The 13,980-nt window shown below is 46.2% G+C and overlaps 1 protein-coding gene across 1 annotated transcript in view; it reads left to right on the plus strand.

Moving 5' to 3' along the window:
- The window catches only part of SMS (spermine synthase), a 53,758-nt gene that overhangs the window by 17,913 nt on the left and 21,865 nt on the right, over positions 1–13,980 (plus strand). Inside the window, exons 2-4 of the mRNA XM_041741737.1 lie at positions 5,349–5,469; positions 9,408–9,498; positions 10,031–10,095. Of these exons, the coding sequence (XP_041597671.1) occupies positions 5,349–5,469; positions 9,408–9,498; positions 10,031–10,095 (277 nt within the window). The remainder of the gene's footprint in view (positions 1–5,348; positions 5,470–9,407; positions 9,499–10,030; positions 10,096–13,980) is intronic.

Raw genomic sequence — 13,980 nt, forward strand, 5'->3', positions numbered from 1 at the left:
AGGAACACTGGTGCCCCATTCCCTACAGGAACCCTGCAGAGTGCTATCCCCATCTTACAGTTGAGGCAATGACGTATATGGGTGGCAAGGGTACCTGGCCAAGTGAGTTTGGGTAGGTAGAAAGGCTGTGGTGGGTGATTTGTGGGAGAAGCTTCAAGGGGAGCATCATGGGAATTTTAAATAGTGGCAGGGGTATTAACATCTGGGGAGGGAGTAAAGAAGCCCAAGTCCAATTTCAGACTTGACTGGGACAGTGTGGTAGGCAATTAGGCAGGACACAGTTTCCATATGGATTTGGGATTCAGCCATCTGGATGGAGCTGGTTGATGGTCAGAGTCTGAGCCCTCCCAAGAGCGGCCTATAGATGGATCTCTGGGAGAAAATGAGGCAGGGAGATGAAATTTGGGCCTTCATTCCCTGTGCCACTCCCACCCCACTTTTTTCATCCCTCTCTTTATTTTGGGAGTGGTACATTTAATTTGGACCAGACCTCCAAGTTGATTCTTTTTAAGTTATTGTTGAATAAACACAAAGTGGGCAATGGTCTGGAAACGGGGACATTGAGTCATTTAACGGACAAAGGACACATTTTGCCCTGGGGACAGGTCACTGTGTTGCTGAGCGCTTTGGAAGGCTGAGTCAGATACTAGTCACATACTAGTTGCATGTCAGTTAGAAAGTTTGAGGTCAAAATCGAGGTAAGTGAAGTCCTTAAGAGTTTTCTAAGAAGTTTTGTTAGCCTAGTTTGGATTACCTTGCCCTCTTGAAAGCCCTGTGATTATCTCTTACTCCTAACTGGGAAACGAACAAGGGGTGGTGGAAGGGTAGGTGGGCGGGGGGTGGGGGTGACTGGGTGACGGGCACTGAGGGGGGCACTTGATGGGATGGGCACTGGGTGTTACTCTATATGTTGGCAAATTGAACACCAATAAAAAAAATTTCAAATTTTCTGATTTGCAGCCATTTATGACATTGCAGTCTTGTGTTTCCAAATTTGGGTATGCTCTGACCTAAGGCTTATTTTCACTCCTGTGGAGTATCTAGTAGTTCTCAAGGCCCGCCCCACTTCTGCCCCTGGGTGTCTTTTTTTTTTTTTTTTTAACAAAAGGGGGCACTACCTACTTGTAGTGTGTATGACTGGGATTGCCAAAGACCTGTGAGGGACAAGACACTCTTTCACACCGTATGTTGTCAATCGCAGTTGAGGAACCCTGATACAGTCAAGTACGTTTTGTTTGGTCATGTTACATGTTTCTACTAGACAGGCATGAAGACTGAAATTGGATAACTGCAAAGCATTTTCTGGGGCACGTCCTAGGCTACTTGTTGTTAGTAAGGAGTTTGGGCTTTTTTCAGACCCATTTTAACATTTTCTGTAACCATTGGGTTGACTCGAGTGTAATTAGTTTGGAAATAGTGGGGATTTCTTGTTCTTGTATCTAGTGGTTTAGCTCGGTGGTTCTCAACCATGGCTGTACATTGGAATTTCCCAGGGACCTCTGAAAAATACTGATGCCTGGTTCTTACCCGCAGATTTTTATTTAATTGATCTAGGATGTGACATACTGGTTTTAAAAACTCCCCAGGTAATTATAATGTGCTGCTAGGATTGAAAACCACTGGTTTAGATATTCTGGAAACTCTGCAAAGATCTAGCCATATGGATGATGAGTTTAGCCAGCTGAAATAAATTTTCATTTACCCACAAAGCATTTATTGAGCCCCTGAGATCAAGATGACCAAGCAAGCCACATTGTTGAACCTAACGGAGCTCATGTCTTTGGCTTTGTTTTCATTTTCAAACCTTGGTTCTGGAAAAGAGTTATTGGGCAGTTGTTTAGCTCTGGAGCCCTTTGCTGGAGTCTTCTCCCAGGGCTGGGAGCAATGTGGGGGACAAGAAGACAGGAGGAGAGTGTAGAAGGGGCACGGTCCCTGTAGCCCCGCGGGGCTGGGCACGTTCAGTGCCCACAAAAGACCAGGTGGTGGTGACAGCCAGAAATAACATTCAGACCTGGCAGATTTCTTCTGACCTGAGGAGCAAGCCCATAGTATAGAAACAAGTGACAACTCTCAAGCGGGTCTTTCATAATGTGTTTTTCTTCCATCTGAAGGCTGACTGGAGGGCCTCCATTAGCCCCATCGGTGCTTTTCTGCTGCTGGTGCCAGTTAGGAAGGGGGCGGTTGCCAGGCTGTCCCTGGCCGGGTCAGGGGTTGTAGGAGACAAAGTCACCCCTTTCCCTGGCCCAGGAGATAGTTCGCCCCGGCTCAGCCCTGGGGCCCAGGTGCTCCTAACACTGTGCAGCCTGTGCAGGGTGGCCCTGTGTGCCCTGTCCCCCTCACCAGCGGAGGGGACTTGTGTTCCCTGGTGTACTGTGCCAACAGAACCCGGTCTTGAGGCCGTTTACCAGGAGTGGTGATTTGTTTTATACACTTCCAAAACAGAAAACATCTGTTCTAGCCAAGGAGGGATTGAATAATGACACAGTGGCTTTCCTGTTCAGGGCAAGGACTGCTGGGATACGGGCACGTTGGGCGTGCCGGGCGCCCAGTGTTCACCACGGTGGCTTGGCCCTGCCAGGCTTCAGTTGACAAGCACACTGAGCAAGATCAGTTCTTTTTGTGAAGTTTGAGATCGGAATTTTTTTTTGAAGATTTTATTTATTTCATTCATGAGAGAGAGAGGCAGAGGGAGAAGCAGGCTCCCCGCGGGGAGCCCGACGCGGGACTCGATCCTGGGACCGAGATCACATGCTCGACCACGGAGCCACCCAGGCGTCCCTAAAATTAGATTTTTTTTTTTTTTTTTTTTTAGGGAGTGGATTTCTCTTTTACAACCAAGTATCACTCAGAGGGTATAATTCAGGCTCCCCCCTTTTTAAGTTCCGAAACCGATTTCAGAATAGTGAAGCCGGCTATTTTCTGCCAGATGAGTTTCCCGAAGGCACATGAGACACGGTCACCCGTGGCGTCAGTCGGTGCTTGCGCTGGCGGGGGCTGTGCGTTCTGCTGCAGCGCCCTGTCCCTGGCGAGTGGCCTTGCCCTGGAAGCGGCTCCGTTCGCGGGGTGCTCTCGGGCTCCGCGGGCCTCCGGGGGGCTGCCCTCTCCAGGGGATGCCTGCCGTGGGGGCGAACCCCAGCCGGTGGGGCCGTGAGAAGTGTGAGGTCCTTTTGTTTCCTGCCTCCTACTGGTCTCAAGGTCGTGACCCTCTGGTCTCCACCTGCTCCTGTTGGGGGGCTCGGGGCTGCACACCCATCTGGTTTGGTTTTAAGTGGTGTCCGTGCCTTTTGGTTGCACCGTCCTAATAGCTCCATCCACGTTCAGGGACTGGAAGGATTAAAAAAGGATGCCCTCCCGCCCCTTGGGCCATGCTGTTTGCTATGGTGTTCAGTGAAGTTGAAAATAACACATTTTGGAGGGTGTGTGAGTCACCAGAGCCCAGAGCAAAGTGCTACAAATTGGGTGGCTTAAAACAACAAACATATTCTCCCAGTTTTGGAAGCCAGAAGTCCAAAAACACTGTTGGCCAGGCCGTGGTCCTCCTAAAGGCTCTAGGGGAGACCTGGCTTGCCTCTTCCAGCTTCTGGTGGCTTCTGGTGTTCTCGGCCTGTGGCTCTTCAGCGGTCCAGTCTCTAATTTTTTGTCTTCACCTGCTCCTCTTTATCCCTGTGTCTCCTCTTCTGTCTGTCATAAGGGCACTTGTCGCTGGATTTAGGCCCCTCTGGATAATCCAGGATGATCTCATCTCTAGGTCCATAATTACATCTGCGAAAACCTTTCTCCAAATCAGGTCACGCTTCCAGGTTCTGGGGGTTAGGATGTGGATATATCTTTTTGGGGGCCACCGTTCCACCCAGTACAGTGGGGATAGGTGAAGTCTGGGCTCTAAGTGGCAACTAACTTTAGATTTTTATTCCTTTTTTTTTTCTTAAAGACTTTATTTATTTATTCGTGAGAGACAGAGACACACACACAGAGAGAGAGAGAGGCAGAGACACAGGCAGAGGGAGAAGCAGGCTCCATGCAGGGAGCCCCATGTGGGACTCGATCCCCGGTCCCCAGGATCACACCCTGGGCTGCAGGCGGCGCTAAACCGCTGCGCCACCGGGGCTGCCCAACTTTAGATTTTTAAGATGTTGCCTGTCAGAATAAGACACATCTGCTGTCTACGTCAGCCTCACAACCCAGTTTGTGGTCTTCATTCTTCCTGTGCTCTGGAAGGTCTTGGGAACACTGTTCCAGACATCGCTGGAGATAGATTCTATGTAAGGTGAAAAAAATCTTAACCTCTAGTCCAGACGTTGGCACTACTTAGTTTATGGAAGAAATTCTAGTGTGATTTTCTTGGGAAACCGCACGGCGGTCAGCTGTGAATGTTTTTTTCCTTTTGCCTGGGTTCAGGTCACAGACATACTCTTTGTACATACTCTTCGTTTTGATGCTTTGCAGCCCACACTGTTTTTTCCCGTCATGTGGAAAAAGCACCGGCCCGTGGAGGGCTCATGGGACGGTACAGAGTAATTCCTTTTGTCCCATCTCAGTTCTTTGCCTTAACACTTCTCAGGCAGTTAGGGGCAGGCAGATCGAACTACAGGGGACCAAACTGCGTTTTGCCTCTCCTCTGTCATAATCTTGGATGTACTTGAAGTTTCTGGCTTTAGTTGACCCTGCAGAGATGAATGCACTTTCTATAACCTTGGCCGAAGTCCTACCCGTTGTTACAGGTGATACTGAGCTCCACTTTGGCGGTGGGTGGGAGGGAGAGGGGAAGATGGGCGTCTGGCCAAGGAGGGGGTCACAGTGCGGAGTGAGAACAAGGAGTTCCTTGTCCCATAAGGAACCGTTGTTGAGTCTCTACCATTTGGAAAAGTATTATTGAGTGGCCCCCTTTATTTTTTCCTATTATAATAACAACCCAGCCTTACTGCGAGATACCTGGAGCATAAAGCCAAAAGTTTCGAAGTCATTTAGGATACCCATCAACAGCGGGTGGACATGTCCCTTCTAGTACTGTATGTCCTCATTAACTTCTTTACTCTAAAATGGAAGCTCATTTATTTGCGTCTCTGATTTCTGATTAGGCTAAACATTGTGTCATCTCTGGTTGCCTGAACACCTGTCTGCATCCATGACACAATTATTTTGTGGTTGGTTTTTTTTTTTTTTTTTTTTTGGTGTCTTTCTTGTGTTACCTGGTAATCTGTGTAGCCTCTCCTCACGGGTGTGAGTGACATTGGCAACTCTTCGTTCAGGTTTTCTTAAAAAGTTCAGTCCTCAAACCGTGCCTCATTGGCTTTCCTTTGGAATGTGTTTCATCCTGACCACCTTGCCTTCTCTCTCTCCTTCTCCAGCTGATGGCGAGACCATTCTAAAAGGACTCCAGTCCATTTTCCAGGAGCAAGGGATGACAGAGTCGGTGCACACCTGGCAAGACCATGGTTATCTAGCGACCTACATAAACAAAAATGGCAGGTGAGGCGGCCTTCAGATGTGAGCACTTCAGCTCTTGGGGGATAGGGGCCAGTCAGAAAAGGGGGGTGGAGGGCTAGTATACAGATATTCTTATTTTCTCAATGACATTTTGTTGCGGGGGTGGGTGGCTAGAATTCAGTGTTTCACAGCCCTAGCTGCACAGTAGAACTCTCCCGAGAGTGCTTTCACAAGAGGCCATTACCCCAGTCACTCTCCCAGAGGTTGAGGCCACTGGGCATCAATATTTTTCCAAAGTACCCCTTCCCCCCCTGCCGAGGTGATTCTGCTGTGTGGCCAGGTCCCAGAACCCCTGGGCAGCAGAAGCAGTGTGAACTGGCAAGCCACAATTCAGACGTGGTCACAACAGATTCCTGGGCCCTACTCCAAGAGTTTCTGATGCAGCAGCTCTGGGGCAGCAATGTAAATAGCATTTTCAGCAAGCTCCCAGGGGATGCTGATGCTGCTGGTCGGTGGACCTCACCATGATGAGTTACTAGCAATTAATGCGGACTGTAGTCAAGTGCAGAATGAGAATGTCTACCGGGAGGTTGACAGGAAGCTGAGGGGATCCAAGATATCCAGTTTCAAGGTATTTTTTTTCCTTAAGACCTTTATAGACTATCTAGACTTTACCTAATCAATATGTAGATGAGAGCCAGTGTGTTCTGGGACTAGGAAAGGAAATCTAAATTGAGAACTGACCAATAATCGAAGACCCCAGAGTGTTGAGCTCTTTGCACTTTCCTAAGTCTAGGTTTGTATCCTGTCTAGACTGGTTTACTATGCAAAACTAGTAAGATGCTTCATAATTGGCACTGTTAATTTTCACATGTGAACTCCTGGGTATTTTCAATGGCTTTAATTCCATTTCCCCCAATGAGTACAATGTACTAGAATTCCACATGGTTTCTTTCATTAGTGTCCCACATTCTCTCCCTTGTTTTCTATTAAAAGGAAAAATAACCACCCCCCCAGGATCTCACAGAGGCCCAGAAGGCAATGCTGGAAGATGAGGGGGAACTTTTACTTTTGAGCACCCCCTCTCCTTATTCTCTTTATAAGTCAACGTGCCCCACCCTGTGTGTGGGGGTAATTGGTTTTCTCTTTCTTAATGCCTCTCGGAGTCTTCCTGGCTCCTCTCTCCCCAACCCAGATTTGTATTTCCAACTATGTAGCAAATCTCCACATATGGGTTAAGCAGATACCTCAGATATATCTAAAATGATTCCCTCCTCAAGCGTGACTCCAAATCAACACCACCACTAAACCCTCCTACCTTCCCTCCTCCATGCTCCAGCCCATAGCACCTTTCCTGGAAGTAGAGGTTTGCAGGCTTGCATTCAGCCCCTCTCTGTCCTGGCCTCTTTTCTCCACCTTGCCTGCCACAATCTCTTGCTGTCCTGGATGTGGTCCATCCTTTGGGAACCACAGCAAATCGAACCATGTCACCTTGTCACCCCGGCAGGCTCTCCGAAGCCTTGATTCTCTTAGAATCTCCTAACTAAACTGCCTTTGTAGCCTGGCCCTGCCCACCTCTCTACCTCACTTTTTGAATCTTCTACTGACGACACCATTTCCAGTTGTCTGGGGGGCCTAGCATTCTTCCTGGAACAGAATTTTGGATGACAAGAGCTGTTTAGAAGTTGCTTCTGAAAGCAGAAAATGAAAATTGACATGCTTAGTTTAAAAACTTATTTTCAACCTTGGTCTCCCTCTTTTCTCACTTGGTCAACTGGGACCCATCCCCATGGTACCTGTCCTGAAACCTCACTTATCTACCCCTGCCTGGGCGACCAGGCACCAGCTCAGGTGGACCAGGGGAACTGCACCCTGCTTCTGGCCTGACTTCTTCTGGTTAATGGCCACTTTGTGATGCCCTGGTCCTCAGCCACCTTTTTTTCCTTTTCTCCAGCCCACCCGCCCTGCAACTTTTCCTGTCTCTTTTTTTCTGGTTTTACTCTCTTGAAGTTGGTACTTGATCTTAAATTCCAGCATCGGTTGTGTTCTTGGAGGTCTCTGACAGAGGACACCACTAGAACCATCCAAGTGGTTAAGGTTAATGTTTTTCTACCCTTCCCTCTCCCCAGCTCCTCTCCTTTGTGCTGATGGTGGTGGAGGGGGAAGGAATGATAGGCACATTCAGGTGTAAATGATTTGTGGTCTCCTGGGCCTGAACTTGATTGGGGGGACCACTTAAAGGCTGAAGGTGAAATTAACTACTAGTGTTTACTTTTTAATCCAAGCACACAGCCTGTACTCTGAATAGAATTCTTGTCATTTAGTATTTTTCAAATGTTTAACTATGACTTCTACCAAGAAATAGTTTTTTTTAAGGGTATTTATTTATTCATGAGAGGCAAACACATAGGTAGAGGGAGAAGCAGGCTCCCTGTGGGGGGGCCTGATGGGTGGGGAGCTCAATCCCTGGATCCGAGGATCACACCCTGAGCCAAAGGCAGATGCTCCGGTGGGGGTGAATGGGTGACGGGCACTGAGGGGGACACTTGACAGGATGAGCACTGGGTGTTATTCTGTATGTTGGTAAATTGAACACCAATAAAAAATCAATTTATTAAAAAAAAAAAAAAAAAAAACAAAGGCAGATGCTCAACCGCTGAGCCACTCAGGTGTTCCCCAAGAAGTAATTTTATATTATAAGCCCGTGCATACTTGTCTGTGTCTCTACAGTACATATACACATTTATGATCGAAACAATACTTTCTCCAGATAATTGACTTTTATTGCATGTGATACACTCTGATATTTTAAGAAAAATGTGCTGACCCACTAAATTAAGGGTCAGAAAGCTTGTTCGGTAAGGAGCCATGAAGAGTCTCTGTCGCATTCTCTGTATTTTAAACAACTCTTTAAAAATGTAAAAACCAGGACGCCTGGGTGGCTCAGCGGTTGAGCATCTGCCTTCGGCTCAGGGTGTGATCCTGGAGTCCCAGGATCGAGTCCCACATTAGGCTCCCTGCGTGGAGCCTGCTTCTCCCTCTGTGCTTCTCTCTCTAAAATAAATAAATAAATAAAATAAATAAAAAAAAAATTATAAAAAAATGTAAAAACCATTCTTAGTCTGCAGGCTTTACAAAAAAAAGTCTTGCAGGCTGGATCTGGTTTGCAGTCCCCAAGCTAAATCAGTTTAACCACCACCTGCTTGCAGTCAGAAAACCACGGGTCCCCAAGCTAAATCAGTTTAACCACCACCTGCTTGCAGTCAGAAAACCACGGCTCTAGTTTGAAGTCTCTGAAGGTTAATTGGGAGTACCTAGTTTGCACTTCTTACCCTCTCTTCACTTTAAGGCCGTGGTTACTAAACCTGGCTGGATCATGTGCCAGGGAATATTCTTTTTTTAAAATTTATTTATGATAGAGAGAGAGAGAGAGAGAGGCAGGCAGAGACACAGGCAGAGGGAGAAGCAGGCCCCATGCACCGGGAGCCCGATGTGGGATTCGATCCTGGGTCTCCAGGATCGCGCCCTGGGCCAAAGGCAGGCGCTAAACCACTGCGCCACCCAGGGATCCCGCCAGGGAATAGTCTTAAAACTGAGGTTCACAGGGACACCTGGCTGGCTCATTCGGTAGAGTATGTGACTCTTGATTTCAGGGTTGTGACTTGGAGTGGAGTTTACTTTAAAAAATTTATATATATATTTAAAAATCAGGTTTACATAACTTGCTGCTAAATCCCTTTCTGGGCCCAAGAACCTGTTATGTATGAAAACATTAGCATCAGGTGACTGTATAAATCTTCCCTAAATGATTGGTGGCTCCCTCACCCCTAAGAGGTTCTCCTAAGAAAGCAAAAGGGTTAACTTTGTAACTTAGGGACAAAAAGAACAATGGTCTTTCCTTTTAATTGGGTGGATTGGTGTCTTTTCTTTTGAACGCCATGATACAGTTCCTAACCTTAAAATTATGCTTTCCTTTGTAGCTTTGCCAATTTGAGAATTTACCCACATGGATTGGTGTTGTTGGATCTTCAGAGTTATGATGGTGATTCGCAAGGCCAAGAAGTTGACAGTGTTGGTTTTCACTTTTATTTATCTAATTTTTATTTATTTACTTGTAATTATAAGTATTTGAGGGTCATCAAGTCTCATATTTTTAATGATAAAATGATTTTGCTTAATTGCTGATCTCCCAGCTAACTTTAAACTTTCCTCCCAACAGATAAGTGATTTTAGAAGAAAAACAGTGGTTCCTCAATTGTTAGGAACCTGGCTTGTCATCATTCCCTCGACTGCTTGAATACTGAGTAATTTTACTTTCCATTGGATGGAATGTAAACCTTTAAGCAGGATGTGATATCTGCATTATCCTTAGGTTCTCTCCTGTCCCCATTATCTTGCTGGTGACTTACACTAAGGCTAGGTCAGCGCCATGTGGGCTAGTTGGTGTGGGTGTGGAACTGAGCCAGGCTTGGAGGCTGCTGTAGGAATGCAGGAGGACGGGAGTATCGCACAGCTCTGTCACAGTGGCTTTAGCCTTCTGGAAATTTAGCTGTTCCACTCCGCTTATTCTATAAGCCCTTGACTTCTTTTCTTTTAATTGTAGCTTTTGAACAAAGTAGAAGAAAGAATGAAAGAATTGAGTCAGGACAGCACTGGGCGGGTGAAGCGGTAAGTCCACTCCTGAATGTCCTTTCATATTTATTTCACTGGTAAAATAATTGGAATGGTGGCGTTTTCCTGGCGTAGCGTCCGCTTCCAGCAACATGGTAGACTGACTGAGCTAATGGGTGCCTCACACTCAAACAAGACCAAAATGTATGAACACACACTATGAGCCATCACTGAGGGAAGCAACCAGAATACAGATTTACGTCATTGACACTTTCTAGAAGATAGAATTTGTTTTGGCAAGACCTAGGATGTGAAGGACTTAATAGCTCAGCATGCATAGTTTCATCAGCCCATAGGAAAGCTCCAGGACTGATGTAAGAGAACTAGAAGGTTGGTTAATCTCTGGTAGGGTAGAAAGCAGCAAACTGCTGGTAAACGAACCTAACAGTGTACAACTTACCTGCTTTGTTGGAATCTGTCGGAGCACCTAGATTTGTTTACCCCACCTAACTTCAGTATGCATTTCCTCAGCTCTAAAATTTCCCTCTTCCCTGTCCTTAAAAACATGTCTACACCCACACACTTTTCTGGACTTGTCATCTTTCCGTGCTTGCAGTTTTTCATCTATGCACCAACTTGAATTCCCGCTGTGTTCTGAAATATGTTAACTCGATGATAGATAAAATGCCTCTGATTTTTCTTGGTCTTGCTTTTTATTGGGGCTACTTCTAGGAGTAAGTAAATAGATGGAAAGCATTTATAGGTTTCAGGATTCGTGAGAAGTCTTTTTTTTTTAAGATTTTATTTATTTATTCATGAGAGACACAGAGAGTGAGAGAGGCAGAGACATAGGCAGAGGGAGAAGCAGGCTCCACGTAGGGAGCCTGATGTGGGACTCAATCCAGGACCCCAGGATCACACCCTGGGCGGAAGACAGGCGCTAAACTGCTGAGCCACCCAGGCAGGGATCCCGAAGTCTTTGTTTTTGCAATAGGAGTTTTATAAGTGAGAGTGCAGTTAAGCTTCAGATTTTCAGTTCAAAATACAGACCTTTCTTTTGCAATGTCCCTGTTCTTACATCTTTTCATAAAATTAGGGTAGAGGGAGTCAAGAAGTTATTGGGAATACTCGATGGCAGGCTTTTTGTTATTGGCCTCAAAAGGACAAGGATGGCGCCATTTTTCTGTCTGAAGAATGACGTGTTTAGAAATTTTGTCATTAACAGTAACTTATAACATTATCTGAAATTAGTATTCCCCTGTGGCTGGTGAGTTAAATCTGAATTTTCAGTATTAGAAAGTTTATTTTTGTATTCTATTTTTCAAAAGAAAGAAACCAGGAAAATAAGCTTACATCCATTAAGTTTTGTTGAGGTTTGGGGGTGAGGGAGATGTCACAGTTGACGCAGTGTATGTGAGACCCAGGATGTATTCTGACTTTCTCTCTCTGAGTCATTTTTGATTTTTAGCAGTGAACGTTGAAGCCAGAGTTGTGCAGGGCTCCAGAGTATCTCCTATAGCCCATGACAAGGAGATGCACCTCATGCGAGGAGGAGTACTTCATCAAGATCCATGGCTTCCTCAACCCGTTAGAGATCCTTGTTTCTTGGCCAGTCTTTAAAAACCACTGTGCTGTGAGCTGCCTGGGTGGCTCAGTCACTGCGGTGTGCGACTCTTGATCTCAGGGTCCTGAATTTGAGCCCCATGTTTGGTGTAGAGGTTACTTAAAAATGAAATCTTAAAAAAAAAGAAATAAAATTATAAACCATTGTGTTGCAATTAAAGAAAGAGATCTTCTGTGGTGACACAGTTGAGAATGGATATTTATTTTCATTGAGTTTGTGCATAGTTAGTAATTGTGTCTAGCTGGCTGGGTGTCAACTGGAGGATGGGTTTCCTCCCATGAAAACCCATGACCTTTTATTTTAAAGATATATTTATTTTATTTATTCATGAGATAGAGAGAGAGAGAGAGAGGCAGAGACATAGTCAGTGGGAGAAGCAGGCTCCATGCAGGGAGCCCAATGGGAAACTCGATCCCGGGTCTCCAGGATCATACCCTGGGCCGAAGGCAGGTGCTAAACCACTGAGCCACCCAGGCATCCCCAAATCCATGACTTGATACTTGTCACCTTCATCTAATGTCACAGGTGGTTTACTCTCCCACCTCCCTCCACCCGCCAACCATCAGCCAGGGGCAGAAGAGGCCTCTCCCAAGTTCTGTTTGCTGCTGATGGTGGAGGAGGAGGTTGGTATTGCCTGTTTGGGGCTCTACGTTTTACAAGACAAACCTCTGGTCTGTGAACATTCCAGCAGCTGTATTTGTTCACTTGAAAAGTGGTTAAATCAGGAGTTGTTAGGATTGAATGAGAGTTCATGGAAATTTGCTTTGTAAATCTCAGTGTCCTTTTTTCTTCTTAATAGATTATTTATTGAGAGAGAGTGTGCTTGCAAGTGCAAGTATTGGGAGGGACAGTGGCAGAGGGAGAGAGAATCTCCAGCAGACTCCACACCCAGTGAGAGTCGGGGCTCTATCCCATGACCCTGAGATCATGTCCTGAGCTGAAATCAAGAGTCAGACACTCAACCGACTGAGCCACCCAGGCGCCCCGATCTTAGTGTTCTTTATAGTTAATAGTGTTAGCTCAGAGGAAGCTTCAGTAGGGCAGGTTCATTTTTTTTTTTAAATTTTTTTTTTTTATTATTTATTTATGTAGTCATAGAGAGAGAGAGAGAGAGGCAGAGACACAGGCAGAGGGAGAAGCAGGCTCCATGCACCGGGAGCCTGACGTGGGATTCGATCCCGGTCTCCAGGATCGCGCCCTGGGCCAAAGGCAGGCGCCAAACCGCTGCGCCACCCAGGGATCCCCAGTAGGGCAGGTTCAGACTGTATTCCTGGAAACAGGTGAGTGGGAGGGCAGACTCCTCACTACAGCAAGTCCGAGGTAGCAGATCTCAGCATACAGTTGTTTTACTGTTGAACACCACCGTGTTTGAGAACATGTGACTTGGATGCAGTTGTGTTCTGTATGCAGCGAGTTCTCATTTTGTGTTCCTGTTAGATTTGCCAACCCCCTTTTCTGGGTCTGGTTTTCATTGTCATTTAGTGTCCTCTGCTGGTAGTTTCTAATACATTCACGTCTGAAATACTGAGCATTTACAAAAAAAGGGAGTAGGAAAATCATCACTTTGCAGTCCTTCTAGTAATAATTGATTCAGGCAAGAATCGTCTAGATGCCAAAGCCACTACTGGAGGTTTATTGGGAGATCAGACCCTTCATTCGGCAGCCTGCTTAGTAATTTCAAAGGGAGAAGATGTACCTTTGCAAATTGAGGGATCTGATGCCATCCACTTTAACCGAGTGGTCACATTTAGTTAGCATCTCTAATAATAGGACATGCACACATCTTCTGGCCCTGATGGTGATGCTTGTGTAAATATATGCCAACCTGACTTTAATGAAGAGATCTTCAGGCAAATCCATCTTAGGGATTTTCTGCGGAATACCTGGTCTGGACTTCCTGAGATGTATTGAAACACATAGGGCGATAAAACTATACTAGATGAAATGAGGGTTAGAAAGGAAAACAAAATACAGCATATGATCCTTCATTCAAAAGCAGAACAGCTATAAATGACATGATTGGGACAGTTGTGTGGGTATTTGAATATGGATTCTATACCAGATGATGGTATTACATCCATGTGCGCTTGCACGAATGTGGTAGTGGCAGTGTGGCTGTATAGGCAGTCTTAAGAGATTCCTGCTGGGGTCCTTGAGTGGCTTGGTTGGTTGGGCTTCTGCCTTCAGCTTGGGTTGGGTCGTGGTCCCGTGATCCTGGGGTCGAGCCCCGTGTTGGGCTCCCTGCTCAGTGGGGAGTCTGCTTCTCCCTCTGCCCTTCCCCCTGCTCATGCTTGTGCACGCACGCTCTCTCTCTCTGA

Source organism: Vulpes lagopus, chromosome X (assembly GCF_018345385.1).
Source record: "Vulpes lagopus strain Blue_001 chromosome X, ASM1834538v1, whole genome shotgun sequence".
NCBI lineage: Eukaryota > Metazoa > Chordata > Mammalia > Carnivora > Canidae > Vulpes > Vulpes lagopus.